Here is a 17,860-nt window from a genome sequence, read left to right as displayed (position 1 = left end):
CTCGCGTAAACTCCCCAAGCTCAAGACACGCCCACTGCCAAGCAGCAACGCATGCCGCCGTGTGTAGGGGCCGTGAGTGTTGCACGGCCAGATACGGCTCGAGAAGCTGACTCAGATAAGGAAATGATACATTATGATGTGATGTGATATGAATGATAATGGGACACATCGACGTCTGCACTCACAGTGCCGCGGACTGTACATAATGTTACTTTGATTCGGTTACTTATGTTGTGGCAGATATTTAAGTAAGCTTTCTTAACGCTAATGTCAGATTGCTCTGAAGATGGGAGGTGATATTCTATTAATGTTCACGTTCACACAGTCGGTGATTTTTGCCGGCCGTCTTTCCTGCAACGGCAGTTTTTCTGTATTTCCTTTCTCCTGTAATATGACTTGATCGCTTTAAACTCTGCACACTGAGCTCTGATTGGTCAGCAGGCAGTGCTTTCACTGAGTTGAGCTCTTAGCCTGCAACCTAACCTGCTCCGGACCAGGGGGGTATACTACGAAGCAGGATTTTCGTTTAGCAAGATAACTTCTGGGATTTCCGGTACTACAAAGCTGGTTCACTTTTTAGCGGGCTAGATCTCCATGGTGACTTATCCTGGAACCTAGTCTGTGCTCCGAAGCAGGATAGGTTCCAGGATAAGAGATCAACTCAGCGAAAGCACCACGCCTGCTGACCAATCAGAGCTCAGTGTGCGGAGGAAATACAGTTTAAACTACCGTTGCAGGAAAGACGGCCGGCCAAAATCACCGACTGTGAATGTGAAAATGAATAGAACATCACCTCCCATCTTCAGAGCAATCTGACTATTATAACTATTATACTATTATGTTAAGAAAGCTTAATTAAATATCTGCCACAACATAAGTAACTGGATCAAAGTAACATTACATAGCCTACAGTCAGCGGCACTGAGTGCAGACGTCGATGTGTCCCATTATCATTCATATCACATCATAATGTATTATATATTTCCTTATCTGAGTCAGCTGAGCCGTATCTGGCCGTGCAACACTCACAGTGTCACATACTGTATGCAGAAGTATTATTTTAAGCAACACATTAAGTTGACGAAACTCTCGAGTCAAATGTAAATAAAGTCAGATCCACTCGTGTCTTAGACGGGGCAGTGATATCATAAACCTTTTAATGTACGCATTCAAACACTTGTTTTTTTACCAGCTGTATTCACCTTGCAGGTGCAGCTATGTGGCTTTTATCCTGGATAAAGTGTTTAAGTCATGGATGTTTAAAGTTTAACTTCTTCATATGTCTAATATTATAGTTGACTTTTCATTCAGGAAGTATGACGCTGCGCTGTCAGTACGCTTCTCCATGTTTGTGATTGGTCGAATGCTCCAGATACCACCCCTTTTATGTGAACGCGCACCTAACTAGATAGGACACGGCTGGCTTGAGCGAACGAGTTGATAGCCAGCGTTGTAGGACAGTTTAGCGAGAGCGGCTTTGTTTTGGATTAAGTCAACCGGATAACTCAAAACATATCCAGGATAGGTTGAACTAGATTCGTAGTATACCCAGGTTAGCCGCACAGCATAAGTTACCATGGAGATCTAGCCCGCTAAAAAGAAAACCAGCGTCGTAGGACCGGAAACCCAGAGTTTTCCCTGAAGTTAGCCGGATAAGTGAAAATCCTGCTTCGTAGTACAGGCCTCTGGTTGCTACAACTACCACTTAGATGACTTTACTCAGCAGAAGGGAGCATTGTTTTATCCTTGATCCAATTATTGGGAGCAGTTTGCCTAAAGCATGTAACACATTTACACGTTGACACATTATAGGTCAATGTGGAGTTTAAAATGTGCAATAATATCTTTCATTCTTCAACCCGACTGGCATGACGCCGGAGATATGACTTTCTGTCTCAAACTACTCCTTCTAAAATATTTTCATCATGTTTTTATCAGGTATTTCTAAATGTCATCGTTTCTGGGAGTAAAAAAACGTGCTTAACAACTTCATTACACTGGAAATAAGATCAAGAGAAGGTAATGAGAATGTCAATATCCAGACTGCTGCCGTATATTAACCTACTGGATAAACTTAGCTCATGGTGTTTTTGCCTGGAAGAAACTGCTGCTCTCATAAATCCTGGGAACAGAAGGATTCCTACAAATTTGAAAAAATAGATGATGAGTCACTTTTGCGGCATCTTGGGACATGGTTGAAATGTAAGTAAAGCAGGACCTTTGAACTTTCCCGAATTCAAATCACAGCTATGACAGGCTGAATAATTCATGACCTGTTCAAGACTCAGAAAGATGTGTGGTTTCCATATTATGGTGTGCTGTGAAATGATGTTGTTGAGAACATTTGTACTAGGGAGGAAACCTGGAGCATGTTATCCTAAATATTAGGTAAATCACAAACCAAAATCTCACACAGACTGACCTTTATTTCTACTGAATGTATTTCAATCAGGAACTATTTATTTTATAGAAATAGTTCTAAATGTCCAGTGAGGTTTTTGGATAATTGATTTATGTTTTAGAAGCGCAAATGAGGCAAACACAATCTTTTGATTAACTTCCCTCCGATGTATCGCACATTTCCAACCAATTTTAAAACATTTTTAGAAGAAAAAGCTAAATGATTGCTGGTGTCAAACCACTTCCGTTATGCGATTATTAGCAGTTATACCATAAGCCATAGTCGAAACCTCAATCTGTTAACTGGAATGTAGAAAAACAAAGTTTGTTTTATGTATTAATGTAGAGAAGGTTGCATCAGATCTGTGTGGATGGAAAAAGGAGATTATATTGGTTTTCAGTGGAGCAGAAGCTTCAGTGGACCTTGAAGTCACATTCATCTTCGCACCTCATGACTTGAGCTCTCCACATGATTAATATTTAGCATAATTTGGGCTTTGTCAAACATCTATTCCACGCTTTGTCAATAACTATGGTTGTAAAAGGTGAGTGGGAGTTAATTTAGCCCCTTCTGTGGCAAACACTATACTCTCTCTGATTTCCAATGGGGAAAGGGAAGCAAGGTCACTGGTCAGACTCACTCTGAATAACTGAATGATTTGGAGATGCACTTTCAAATACCAATCATGTGTACAAGAAATACATTAAAACTGATAGATGATTATTGAATCACATAGAGTCCAAGCAGTGTGGGTTTCTGAATACTAATTATGCTAGTTTACTATGAAAGTCCACTGATGGACATGACTAAATGTAACCAAATGCGGCACCATTTAAACAAAGATCTCTCTGCAGCCATTGACAGTAGAACCTCCCCAATCCCCCCCTTAAAAAACAAGACAATATAAATATACTGTATATCATTATCATTTTTAGTTTATTTTTTGTTAAATGGGTCAATTGTATAACCACATTTCAACATAATGGTACATACAGTAGAGTGTAAAATAAGTGGGTCAGTTTAAAAAAAAATGTATTGCTTTATACCAATACCCTTTTACTGCAACTAATATGCTCACTGATTCCTTTTAAATACGTTAACTCACAATGTGTCCACCGCATCTTTTGAACACATATATTATATATAGAATGTGGACATATAGTAAGTGTGTATTCAATCATTGGTTTGTGGACTTGACGTCTCGAGGTCTGCATATTGGTCCTGACCATCTTGTTTCTCTGAACCAAATGTGACACGAGAAGGTAGAGCAAAGAACCAAATATAAAGTCAATGTACATTAACTTAAAACAGACTTTATAAGTTGGTACAGTAAATGAAAACAAGGACAATACCCCAAACTGGACATTACTGTGGTAGCAAACTGTCAATTACAGGCCAGCCAAGCATTTGCTTCCTTAATGTCTGTTTTATTCAAAATGGAATCCAACGTTTAAAAAATGAACATCATGCTGTATTAAAGAAGTCTTAATTCTGACCATACAGGTATAAATAAAAATGTTGATGGGGATAATAAAACCAGTGAGTAGTAGTATCATTTTCTTATAGACTTCTATACAGTCAGATCACTTTTGGCAAACAATGCAGTCACCCCATATGCTTCACTGTTAAGACATTGAATTGACTATTTATTATGTGTTAAGGGAGTAAGGGAATAAATACATCCATTCAAGCTCATCGGCTTAAAATACTCCATGAAATTAAATCAAGCCAGGACTGGAACCCGAAAATACAGCGCTGATATTTTACTAAAAGATCAAAATAGAAAAACAACTAAAGCATCCGTCATAAGCAACTCATTATTAAGTATAACATCATTTATAAATCACTCACCGGAACATTTACTTTGTACTGTAATACTGAAAAATGTAAGTTAATGTTAATTAAACAATCTATCTTGCTTTATTTCCATTCTTTTAAGACAACACGTTGGAAAACTTAAACCCATAAAAATCATAAAACCATTACAGTTTATGAGCATAATAATGTCATTGTCATGTCGTCTTTAGACGAGACATTTTATGGAACATTAAGTCTCTTAAGCCATTATAGTTTGTACATGACAAAATAAAATGGACCTTTATTTCCTATTCACCCAAGTAGCACAGCACACACAAACTGTTTTCTTCCTGAACATTTTTTGAATCGACCAAACTAATGACCAAAGGAGGAATACAAGCTCTCAGCTGTGTGATCTTTTGCTTATAGACACAATGTGACAACTCATTCAGGGCCTAACGGTTTCAGATGCACATGTGCTTCATTTTAGCTTTGACTCATTATTCTTCTAATATCAATAAAAGCTTATTTTGAATGGCTCTGATCTGTATATTTATTTTAATTGTATGTTAAGGACTGAATGGACTATATTTGGACAGGAACCTAGCTTACATCATTTTATTTTATTAAACTAATGTTAAAAAGCAATGCCTTCATGATGGAAGAGTGCAATCTTAATAACATATCTAATATTAAACCATGCAGCAGTTGGTTTGTCCTAGAATGTTTAGCTCTTATTGTTTTTATTGCAAGAGTTATTACCAGGGTTGGGTTGTAACGGAATACATGTAACGGCGTTACGTAATCAGAATACAAAAATCAAATAGCCTAACTGTATTCAGCTCGCGTTACATTTGAAAAACGAGTAATCTGATTACAGTTACTTTCGTAAACCTGAAGTGAATACATTTTGGATTACTTATTGGAATTATTGGTGGAAAGATTTCCTCACAACATTTAATATGCATTACTAAAGGAACAGCCGAATCATCACAGCGCACAAAACCTTACCGCCGCAGATGGACCAAAAAAGGGAGCGTTTGAAAAAAATGTGCGGGTCCGCTCAGTGAAACAATAACAACGAAACATGGAGGAACAAAAGTCTGCGTTTAAATCTTGTGCGCGTGTGTGTGTGTTTGTAGAGGTGTGTGTGGTTAAAACACATCAGCCACACCGCTCTTTAGCCTTTCTAATGATACTGAAGGTAAACACAGTGAAGGCGGTGCGTGAAAGGCACGGCGCGCTCCTCTTCTCAGAGGCTGAGTTAACCCTCCCGCTGCCTCCTGGGGGGTATACTACGAAGCAGGATTTTCGCTTGCGTTTTCGCTAACTTCAGGGAAAACTCTGGGTTTCCAGTCCTACGAAGCTGGTTCTCTTAGGCTAGATCTCCATGGTAACTTATGCTGTGCGGCTAACCTGGTCGGAACCAGGGGGGTATACTACGAAGCAGGATTTTCGTTTAGCAAGATAACTTCTGGGATTTCCGGTACTACGAAGCTGGTTCACTTTTTAGCGGGCTAGATCTCCATGGTGACTTATCCTGGAACCTAGTCTGTGCTCCGAAGCAGGATAGGTTCCAGGATAAGAGATCAACTCAGCGAAAGCACCACGCCTGCTGACCAATCAGAGCTCAGTGTGCGGAGGAAATACAGTTTAACTGCCGTTGCAGGAAAGACGGCCGGACAAAATCACCGACTGTGTGAACGTGAAAATGAATAGAACATCACCTCCCATCTTCAGAGCAATCTGACTATTATAACTATTATACTATTAGGCTATGTTAAGAAAGCTTAATTAAATATCTGCCACAACATAAGTAACCGGATCAAAGTAACATTACGTAGCCTACAGTCAGCGGCACTGTGAGTGTAGACGTCGATGTGTCCCATTATCATAATATATCATATATTTCCTTATCTGAGTCAGCTGAGCCGTATCTGGCTGTGCAACACTCACAGTGTCACATTGTATGCATAAGTATTATTTTAAGCAACACATTAAGTTGACGAAACACTTGAGTCAAATGTAGGCTAATTCAAGTCAGATCCACTCATGTCTTGGACGGGGCAGTGATATCATAAACCTGTTAATGTACGCATTCAAACACTTGTTTTTTTACCAGCTGTATTCACCTTGCAGGTGCAGCTATGTGGCTTTTATCCTGGATAAAGTGTTTAAGTCATGGATGTTTAAAGTTTAACTTCTTCATATGTCTAATATTATAGTTGACTTTTCATTCAGGAAGTATGACGCTGCGCTTCTCCATGTTTGTGATTGGTCGAATGCTCCAGATACCACCCCTTTTATGTGAACGCGCACCTAACTAGATAGGACACGGCTGGCTTGAGCGAACGAGTTGATAGCCAGCGTTGTAGGACAGTTTAGCGAGAGCGGCTTTGTTTTGGATTAAGTCAACCGGATAACTCAAAACATATCCAGGATAGGTTGAACTAGATTCGTAGTATACCCCCCAGCTTCGTAGTACAGGCCTCTGGTGCTGCAGAGATTTCATGAAGTGAAGGAGGTTTTCCTTCTATAAAACAGCTGTGGGCAGCAAATACTGTGATTGTCACGGACATTAATTCATAGATCAAGGCAGACTGGTGCACACACTCTCCTGTTTTGCCAATCCGGTGCTTGAACAAATATAGCTCTACACCCCTGGCCGAAATGTCCTTAAAATGAAGTCCGAGTTCGACATTTTAATTCATGTCCTGCCAACACTAGCCGTGTCCCTCACTCCTCACATCACAAGCTGCATCCCCAAAAAGTGTATTATGTTGTTACATCGTTTCAGATGTTATGTTTCAGTTGTGCTCTTGATACGCCATTAAAACAGTAAAAACACGTTCAGTTTCCTTTTGTTTTTTGTGTCTCCTGTTCACCAAAACATACCCATCTGTGATGGAAAAAGAAAGTAATCCAAAAGTAATCTAAAAGTAATCTGATTACGTTTTAAGACACGTAACTGTAACTGTATTCGGATTACTTTCAGAGCCATGTATTCAGTAATCAGTAACTGATTACATTTACAAAGTAACCCTCCCAACCCTGGTTATTACATACATTTTGTATCAACTGCTCTTCTGCTGTTGAACTGTTTTATCTGTTTAACATGAAATGTATCTGTTGCAACCGTTGCAACAAAATAAGAATAATTTTTACATATTGTATGAACTGGCTCCTAAATGGTGCAGGGGTACAGTGCTATTTTTTATAAGTGGGGGGTGGACCGAATATCCTTTAGGGGGGTCGTCGCCTCCTCTCGGGGGGTCCGGGGGCATGCTCCCCCGGGAAGATTTTTTTTTAAATATTGAAGTTGAAAGCATCAATCTGGTGCACTTTGAGAGCAACATTAACCCTACCTTAATAACACCTTAAAGCGAACAAAAGGCACTGGAGAACACTCATTAACACCCTTTAATGAAGCAAACTAATGCCTTAACTCACTCAAATAGTCGTTTACTTATTAAGGTGTAACGAATGTGCGTAGAGTTTTAAAGGATGCGGATAGTCTCACCTTGATTCTGGCGCATTGCTTATCGTTTTATAGATCTATTCTTATCCACCATCTTTGTTTGTGACGTAAAGAGTGTAAGAGTCACGTTTCTGAATCGGACACTCTGAGTGGATGCAGTCACAGCCAATCGGAGTCTGATTCAGAGCATTGCCTGTCAGTTCTGTTGTTATGTGTACTGAAACGAGAGCCGGTATAATTCCACGTGTGAAAACAAAATAAAAATTGGAATACTTTATTTTAGTGTCTTAAAAGTAGACTGAGTTATGAAGGGTTAACGTTACATCTTTGGATAATTTTTAGTCATGTTCTGTATACATACTAACATATAAGGGTATACTTAGTGTGGTTACTCCATGTTTACTAGCTATAACATTAACGTTACATCACTCTTTTTCACTTCTTACAGCCAGAGTGCAGATATCACCATTAGATTAACAAACCTGAAACATCATGGATTTCTTGACTGCTGGTGATGACATTGTTGTCAGCTGCTGATACTGCTGCTGCTGCAGCTTGTGGCGCCGGCTGCTTCGATGACAATAACTTTCTAATATCCATAACTGTATAGGCTATTAGCTTAAAACTCGTCAGGCACTAGGAATGATCACTTCTTCTTCAGGGCAGGCTACGCAGTACGCAGGCTAATGTCCCATAGTGGCTACCTCTCTGGTGGACTCCGGTACTGCACATTACTCCCGAGACGTTATAAAAAAAAAAAATTACATTTTTTTTTTTTTTTTTAAGTGAAACATCCGGGGCTTGAGCCCAAGTAGCCACCCCCTAGCGCCGCCACTGTTACACACCTTCCGGCGCAGACTGAAAACTCATCTCTTTCGACTCCACTTCGAGCGATAGAACTATTAACAAAGCACTTTTATACTAATAAAGGGCTGGTTTATCTAAAGCCAGTTGAGTAGCACTTGAAATGTTTTTGCTCTATGAAACCTGATGTACTTATATGATTCTGTTTTCTTCAAGTTTGTATTTTGTTGGTCGAACGCACTTATTGTAAATCGCTTTGGATAAAAGCGTCAGCTAAATGCAATGTAATGTAATAATAACTAGTGAGATTTTATCAACCAATCCCAGGATTACATTAAAAAATAGATTTCTAATCCCATAATTTAAAGACAATGTAGACTAAATTTGTATAGAAATCAAACGTTTCTACCATGTAAAATATAATTTCATCACTAATAATAACATAATTGCCCTATTGTACTGTAGCAGCAGTGCGATAAACAGAAACCTCTTAAATTACCTGCCAATCCCAGGACTGTGCCATTTATTGATTTATTAGCAGCTAGACCAACCAAGCGTTAAACTAGCACCGTGAGAACTATCCAGTTTTAGCCAATGAACGTGTCGTCCTTGCCATATATGGTACTTGTTGGCCGGGATATCCTGTGGGACCACAGACACCCGCGTAAAAGGAATCTCTCATTGTGTTGATGAAGGGGGCGTAAGCAGTGAGTGGCAGGCCGGTCCCTGGAGGGAAACTACACCGCTTAAAACGTTCTCCAAAGGAAACGTCATATAACTCCTCGTACTAAAGATATGTTTCTGTCTGAGTCTGACGATGAATTGGAAGAGCTCCACTCGGATTTGGACTCCGAGAGCGAGTGCAGTCTGGACGAGGAGGAATATGTTCCGAGGGGGCTGGCCCGAGGATCCGACCAGTGAGTACAGACACCCGGAGCTATCGAGATAACCCCGCTACTAAACCGCATATGCCTCGGCTGCATGTGCTGCTGTCTGACTGTGGATGTATAAGAAGAACTGACTAATAATAACGCATGCATATAGGAGAAAAAGCACACGCAGGTTGCCTGTTGCACTTGTCCTGCTCCTCGTGCACATGCTGCTGTTACCCTGTTGCATAAAGCGCTGTGTACAAATAGACAGTTGCTGGTGTTGTTTTATGTTCAGTTTAAACCATAGGTTTAAACACGCAAAGCATTTAACTGTTGTGACAAGCTCGTGCACGTAACGGGGGCGTGCATACTCACGCTGTTTTACCTGAGTCCAGCTGTTGTGGGATTAGATGTTGATATTTCAACATGTGTGTCATCTAGCACTATATCAAAACAGTATGCATACAAGATCCTCTGAAGGAGTTCCAGGTTTTTTAAATGAAAAATAATTAGTTGCTCTAATACTGTAAACATTTGCTACTGATAATACAGCACTAATGAGATCAAATAAAAGCTTTTGGTGAACATGAAGAGTCCATCATTATAGAATACATGACGATCTGATATTTGATTAAGACAATTTACAATACATATTATGTACAGTACAACTAAGCCTGTGAAATCATACTATTATGTGTGGCTCTGGAGAAGCTTTGTTAAATATTAGAAAAAAACAATCCTGATGATGTCATCAGGTTTATCTCAGTTTGGACAATAGAGTGCCGCAGTGACGCGTCCTAAAACTCGGAAGTAAGTTAGCATTTTACCACTTCCGGTTCCTTTGCCAAAAAAAAGCAAGTACCTGCCTCCTGCAAACTGTTAAAACAAACGCTTCAACTTGAACAATTTTGAATCTGTATTTTTGAATATGGATCTTAAGTTGGCGTGACGTTGAAGCAGCGACCCTGCTGTAGTTCATTTATAGCATAACGTTAGCATTTTGTTTCTCGCGACTACATTTATGATTTGAAAATTATAAAAGTAGGGTAGACATGTGGATATTATCCGGCTGAACAAAACGTGATCCGTCTCTTAAATGTGTGTCAACCACAGACCTTATTTCGATCTATTTTCCAAAATCCTATGGAGAAATAGCATTGCTTTTTTGTCGAAGGAACCGGAAGGAGTTTACTTCAGGGTTTTAGGACGCGTGACTGTGGCACTCTATACAGATTTATGACAGAAAGTCTACATTAATAACTTGTATTTGGATTTTCCTGCCTCAATGTAGGCAACATTTAAAACAAATGTATGTTTTGTATTGTGATATTGCGGAGCCCTGGAGGGTTCATAGAGAGAAAAATAAATAAAATGAGGCCACGTTTTATTAATTTGTGCGCACGAGATGTAATTCGTGGCCTCAATTTAAGTAAAACGAGGTCACCCTTTATTAATTTGTGCGCACGATATACTTTCTCGTTCACACGAGAAAGTTACCGGTGCGCCAAGTAGGAAGTGGAGCGCACAGGAGACAACCGTTTCATTGCAGACTGTTATGTTTATGTGGGGATATGACAGTGCATACATTATTTGAGATATATTTCAAACTCGGACTTCATTTTAGGGATATTTCGGCCTGAGGTGTAGAGCTAGTATTTGTTTAAGCACCGAATTCGCAAAACAGGAGAGTCTGTATACCAGTCTGCCTTGATCTATGAATGAATGTCTGTGACTCTCACAGTATCTGCTATCTGTGCGCAGAGAGCTGTGTCTTTTACACAGCGCCTTCACTGTGCCACAAATTGAGAACACAAATTACATCTCGTGCGCACAAATTAATAAAACGTGGCCTCGTTTTATTTATTTTTCTCTCTATGAACCCTCCAGGGCTCCTATGATATAGATACATGTACATGTAATTTAGTAATCCATCTGTAGAATTAATAAAACTCCATTAAATACAATTACCAGATCAAGTGTTTTGGGCTGAAATACCTGAATAATATGGTGGAAATAGTCCCCATCCCTAATGACATTTTTAAAGTGGTAGCAATATAATATTATTAATATAGCCACTATAGAGTGCCGCAGTGACGCTTCCTAAAACCCGGAAGTAAACTCCTTCCGGTTCCTTCGACAAAAACCAATGCAATTTCTCCATAGGATTTTGGAAAATAGCTCGAAATAAGGTCTGTGGTTGACACACATTTAAGAGACGGATCACGTTTTGTTCAGCCGGATAATATCCACATGTCTACCCTACTTTTATAATTTTCGAATGATAAATGTAATCGATAGATTTATGATCAATAGATTTATGATTCGAAAAAATGCTAACTTACTTCCGGGTTTTAGGACGTGCCACTGTGGCACTCTATTGGGACCATGTCACATTCATGGTCCTTACCTTTAATTTTATTTTCTTAGATATAACCGATAATTGCTTTAATCATTGTTTGTTGCAATTAACCATTACATCCAGAAGAATTTCATCCTAGTTTACTGAATAATAATCCTTACCTACATGCACTTTATTTACAGGGATGACTTCAGTGATGAGGACAGTTCAGACGAGGAGTGGGCTAGTAAGCCTAAGAGGAAAGTTTCCAGGAAGCGCTGCTGCTCTGTTTCTGCTTCTCCGGTGTCATCACCCCTGAAATCCCCATCTAGGAAGCAGGAAGTGAGTCCATGCAGAAAGAAGCTACGCTATGCATCCACACCCAAAAAAGATACCTCCACCCCAAACAGTGGCAAGACATTATCCTCTCCACGGGGGAAAAACAAAAGCTGTAAGCCAGCAGAAAAAAAAGTTGTGATAGAGGAAGAGGATGATGTTGATGGAGACCGGTGGTGTAATATTGATGAGGAAGACGTTGAGCCTCTTCAGCCACGGTTCAGACCTGACAGAGACGTAGGGCCGCAGCTGAACAGAACAGCTAACTACACGCCACTCGAACTGTTTCAGCTGTTCTTCTCCATGACAGTAATCAATACTCTGGTGAAAAATACCAATGCCTACGGGAAAAATAAATACCAAGGCCAGAAGGAAAGCTGGGTGCCTGTCACAACAGCCGACATGTACTCCTTCATCTGCCTTGTCCTCTACATGGGTATTGTACCTCTTAAAACTCTGAAAGAGTTCTGGAGAGGATCTAAACTGTTTAGCTTACCATTTCCTGCCTCTGTCATGCCCTGCAGACGCTTTCTAGCCATCTCCCGCAGCCTACACATGAATGATCCTGCTGTAGAGATGGCCAATGAACAGAAGAAAGGGACATCAGGGTATGACCGACTTTGCAAGATAAAGCCACTCTATGGGCAGATTTTGGAGGCCTGCTACACTTTCTTTCATCCCTACCAGCATATCTCCATAGATGAAAGGATGGTGGCGAGCAAAGCAAGGATCAGTTTTAAGCAGTACATCAAAAGCAAGCCTACAAAATGGGGCTTTAAGCTTTTTGTTTTAGCAGATTCATCGTGTGGCTACACCCTAAACTTTTTTGTATATGTGGGAAGAGAAGGCGTGTCCTCAGGGAAGGGGGTAAGCTATGATGCTGTGATGAGACTGCTGAAAATCCCCTTTCTGGGTAAAGGATACAAGCTCTACACGGACAACTTTTACACCAGTCCAACTCTTTCCCTTGACCTCCTTCAGAGAAAAATCTGGTGTGTTGGCACGCTTCGCTCTAACGTAGCAGGGTACCCCAGAACGAAAAGGAATGCCATGCCTGAGAAAACACCCAGGGGAACCCTCCGGTGGATCAGAAAAGGACGGTTGCTGTTTGTGAAGTGGTTAGACACCCGGGAGGTAACAATGTGCTCCACTTTACACAAGGCTTACAGCAATGAAATGGTGAAGCGGAAAGTGAAAGACGCAGATGGACAGTGGAGAGTGAAGGAAGTGCCCGTCCCAGGCTGCATCAAAGATTACAACCAGCACATGGGGGGGGTTGACTTGTCAGATGCCCTCATTAGCTACTACAACGTCCTCCATAAAACCCACAAATGGTACAAGACTCTTTTTTATCATTTTGTGGACATAGCCACCGTGAATGCCTTCATCCTGCACAAAGGAATGTGCAAACTGCAGAATCGGCCCATGTTAAAGCAGAAAAACTTCAGGGAACAACTGATTGTGGCCCTGGCTGAGATCGGGTCAACTCCACGGCGGTCAGGCCCACAAAACTTTATGTTGCCTGCCTCTCCATTCAAAGTGCCTCCTGCTTCTCCATCCATTGTACCGGCCAATGCAGCTCCGTGTCCATCGGCTGAGCTGCCAGATGCTCCAGGTGTAGGTCACCTGCCAGCTTACTTTGTTGAGCAAATGACCAATGTGGCCCCCAAAGATCGAGCCACAGCTGGCAGAAGGGCGTGCGTGGTCTGCAAGAGAAAGTCGCCAGTCTACTGCAGTACATGTCAAAAAACACTTTGTTTCACTACTTTAAGGAACTGTTATAGTGAGTGGCATAGAGACAATCGTATTTGTGTGTAAGCGACCACACTGACTTGTATATAGTGTGTATAAAGGGCCCTATGATAGGGAGAGGCAGCTGATGTGTCACCATTTTCTGATAAGTCCTTCATAAACATGTTCCTTTGATTCCAACAAGTCTTGAAATGTCATAAGGCTTTTTACCATGTTTACATTGAGTACTTAAAACACCTATGCAATTGGTCTTCATGTACAAAACTACAATAACTTGAATAATAGCCTTAAAGTGTGTTTAATGAGCTAGAGGAAACTCTACAAAAAGTATTAATCTACCTATCAATTTTTACTGGCAAAATTAACTATCAAAATTAAAGTACTCCCAAGGCTATTGTATCTGTTCCAGTTATTACTCCTTATACATTTCAATATCTCTGAAACTCTTAAAAATAACATACATGATATGTAACTGTAAAGCAGAACTTACTAACCAGGTAGCATCATGTCACTGTCTGGAACACAGAAATATTGGAGTAACAACTATATATCATCTAAAAAAACACAATTGAAAAGTCGTCTCCCAGCATCATAGACATAGACATCTACGTACCACTGCCTGGAAGACTGCTGGAAAAATTAGAGATTAGAGACAATATAGTGTCAGAAGATAATGGGCAAATTCATATTAATGAGCGCAGCTTCTAAAACTCTTATAGCTAAATTAGTTTGAAGTACTTAAATATTTGAAAAGGCGGGACTTTTTTTATATTAACAATATTAGATTTGGTTATGTCAGAGCTGTGGAATATTTCTCACACTCAGGTGTACATCAGCTCCAGGTTATAAACTTATTTAAAATGCGAAATACAGCTCCGAAAAATATTAAGAGACCACTGCGGCATTATCAATTTCTCTGGTTTGACTATTTATAGGAATGTGTTTGAGTGCAATGACGTTTTTGTTATGGTATTCTATAAACTACTGACAATATTGCTCTGTGTTGGAATTCGACATACAATGGAATGGAAAGCCTGCCATACATAGAGATTGAAATTTAAGAACAATTTGGAGTGGTCTCTTGATTTTTTTTCAGAGCTGTATCTGTTAATGTTTATTAGCCTTCAGAAGCAGGTCATTATGAGTGTCAGCAGAACAAAACCAATCATATTGTGCATCCCAAATGAAAATCAATACCTCAGGTCATCTTCTGTTATCTGCAACTAAGATCCTTCTTACAACAAATGATGATTCTTCATGTGGGAAGTTCATTTAGTTATTTAAATCAATGGAAGACAGTTAAACTACCTCTGAAAATGTTTACATGTGCACTCGTTTAACTAAAATGACATCTTATTGTTGTTAACATGAGTCATTTGTTACTCAGCTGTTGTTTCTCCAGGTTTTGGTACTGCTGTACAGTACCTCAGCAGCTTCCTCATTTTCTTCTTTTTTGTATGCAACAAAAAGTTTTCTTTGCTTCATATTTGTATTTCTGAAGCTCAGATGTTTAAACATACTTAATATAAAGCAGAACTTTTGTACATATAAGCATGCCGTTTTCTTTTTACAGTTTACCTCATCAACTCACTCCACACTAATGACACGATACTTGGTGCTACATTTACATGGATCTACATTTCACAATTGTTTGTGAATATTTAAAGAGTTCTTTACAACAACAGAGCACACTATTAAAGCATTTTGTACTGAACAATGAACGTTACATTACTACAGTCTCAATCTGCAATACTTCTCCAGCTCTTCCAAAGTTATTTCAAAGTGCCTCTTCTGTTGATAAACATGTTTTTTATACACTACTCTTTTGAATGCTGTATGTGTAAGTAGGTTGGAGTAGGGATTTGGAATAGCCTTTTTTGTGTGTGTTGTTGTACAAAAATAAAAAGTAAATACAAATTAGAGCTGTACTCGGTATGTTTATATTGTTATGGCGGTGGTGTATAAATAAAGGTAAAAGATGGGACAATATTGGACAACTATAGTTCATAACATTTACATGTACTCTTGATTTTGGTAGATGACATTTCCAAAAGTTAAAAGCATACAACATCTTAGAAGAAGTCCAAATATAAAACACATTTACTAGTTGTACAAGAAGCTGAGATCATTATGCTCCTGTGGAGGGGATGCTTGAATGATTCAGTGATGCTAAATATCTTAAATAATGCTTTGGTACAAGAGGAAGTGTTATAAAATGTTTCATTATCATTCAAAAAAATACATTCATCATAATGTGTTAACTGCATTCATTCAGACATTCATCTTAAAGGTGGGGTAGGTAATTTTGGAGAAACCAGCTCGAGTGCGCTAGAATTTGAAAATACTGAACCAGAAAAAATCTGCCTCTTCCTTCCAGAGCCCCTCCTCCAACACACACAAACACACACATGACCAATGAGGGCACGAGATAAGTTTGTGCACAGATGGAAGGCTGACAGGCAGGTAGGCCATCCAGTTACTTTAGCTGGGCCGGCTAAAATGATTGGTCGTGCTTTTTACAGCACTACGGCTTCCACAGATGACGTTTTTTTATGGATTTTTTCAAATCAAATCAAGTTTTATTTATATAGCACTTTTATAAACGATTTTTGGTCGAGCCAAAGTGCTGTACATATAATAAAAATAGCCTACAGTAGAGACACTTTACAGCAATAGCACAGATTGTTCAGGATATCAATATGAGGAAGAAAAAATTCTTTACTTACTTTTTGTCAAAGTACTTCAGATATTCATTGCTATCGGGATGTTAAGAGCTTTCCATGGAATATAACAAAAAGTGTATCTCGGGCCGGTTTCTCAAACTTACCTACCCCACCTTTAAGTCATTACACCTGCGTAAAGGTGTGAAACAAAGCTGCTCTCAAACTCTCTATTGAGAGCTTTAGAGATTCAATACAATTGAATAAATACAATCTGCCAACTATAAATCGTGGTAATGATCATGTAAATCAATCCACACTTTAATAAACAAAGCTGATGTGTCAGTCAGTTAATGGGTCACACTGAATTCTCAATGTTACTTTACCCTGACAGGAAACACAAACAGTATGCTCCGTTCACACATGTTTTTTTCTTCTTCAGGAAATGTAAAATAAACTGAAAAAAACAGATGTCCAACTGAGTCCCTTCATCCTGCTGATGCTGATTGTTCTTTGAGAAACGTTATAATGCATTGCTTATTTCTTTCAATAAGTGTCAATTCGTTATATATTTAATATTTGAGAACAATATTTGAATCAAAATGTAACTGATTATCAAACATTTACATGTGCACAGCTGCATTTGGGGAACTTCCTTTAGCTATAAACATTAGCTCTGCAACTGCAGATTATTTCCATCTTAAATGTATCCGCCAATTATTTTATCGATGAATCCATAAAATGTCAAAAAACATTTAAACATGTACAGTCCACTTTCTGAAGGTCAAAGCTGTCTTTAAATACTTTGTTCTGCCAATCCAAATATATTCTACGGTGGCCCTGAAGTGCAAGTCAAAACAGCACTTCAGGAAACACCACAGCATTTCACAATAAAACACTTCACCCCAAATTACTCCTGTGGGGATTGCCCACAGTATTGAGTGTGGAAGTTGCTTTGGATAAAAGCATCTAACAATTAATGTGAAAGTTGAAATGCTGTGGTGTTTTCTGAAATGCTTTAGTGTTTTGTGAAATGCTGTTTTGACTTGCACTTCAGGGCCACCGTAATATTCAGTTTAACAAGATTTAAAACAGAATAGAAGAACATCTCCACATTTAAAGAGGCATATTATGCTCCTTTCAGGTTTATGTTTGTATGTTGTGCCTTTACTGTGACATATTTACATGCTTTAATGTTCATAAAGTACTTTATCTTTCTCATACTGCCTCATACTTTACCCTGCTCTGTTATTATTTGTAAGTCACTTAGAGATGTCCCGCCCCTTAGCCTATCAAGTACAATGTGTTGAAGAGCCAGCCAATAAAAGCGCAAAAGGAAAACCCCAAAAGCATAATAGGGCCTCTTAAAAAGGCATTTTCTGCCATTTTTAAATAAAAAAACTATTTGCAGTCAAACAATAA

At 39.2% G+C, this 17,860-nt stretch overlaps 2 protein-coding genes across 3 annotated transcripts in view; one reads left to right on the top strand and one right to left on the bottom strand.

Annotated features, from left to right (window-relative positions):
- Positions 1 to 17,860, bottom strand: part of LOC117549252 (protein kinase C-binding protein NELL1-like) — a 350,120-nt gene that overhangs the window by 178,426 nt on the left and 153,834 nt on the right. The gene's annotated exons all lie outside the window — the stretch shown is intronic.
- Positions 9,176 to 15,696, top strand: LOC117549254 (piggyBac transposable element-derived protein 4-like). Its single transcript, XM_034220979.1, has 2 exons — positions 9,176 to 9,397; positions 11,894 to 15,696. The coding sequence occupies exons 1-2, from the start codon at positions 9,276 to 9,278 to the stop codon at positions 13,842 to 13,844; spliced, it is 2,073 nt and encodes a 690-aa protein (XP_034076870.1). The 5' UTR covers positions 9,176 to 9,275; the 3' UTR covers positions 13,845 to 15,696.

The sequence above is a fragment of the Gymnodraco acuticeps genome, unplaced genomic scaffold (assembly GCF_902827175.1).
Source record: "Gymnodraco acuticeps unplaced genomic scaffold, fGymAcu1.1, whole genome shotgun sequence".
Lineage (NCBI taxonomy): Eukaryota > Metazoa > Chordata > Actinopteri > Perciformes > Bathydraconidae > Gymnodraco > Gymnodraco acuticeps.
Note: the sequence above shows the minus strand (reverse complement) of the source record. Positions and strands in the feature narration are given on the sequence as shown.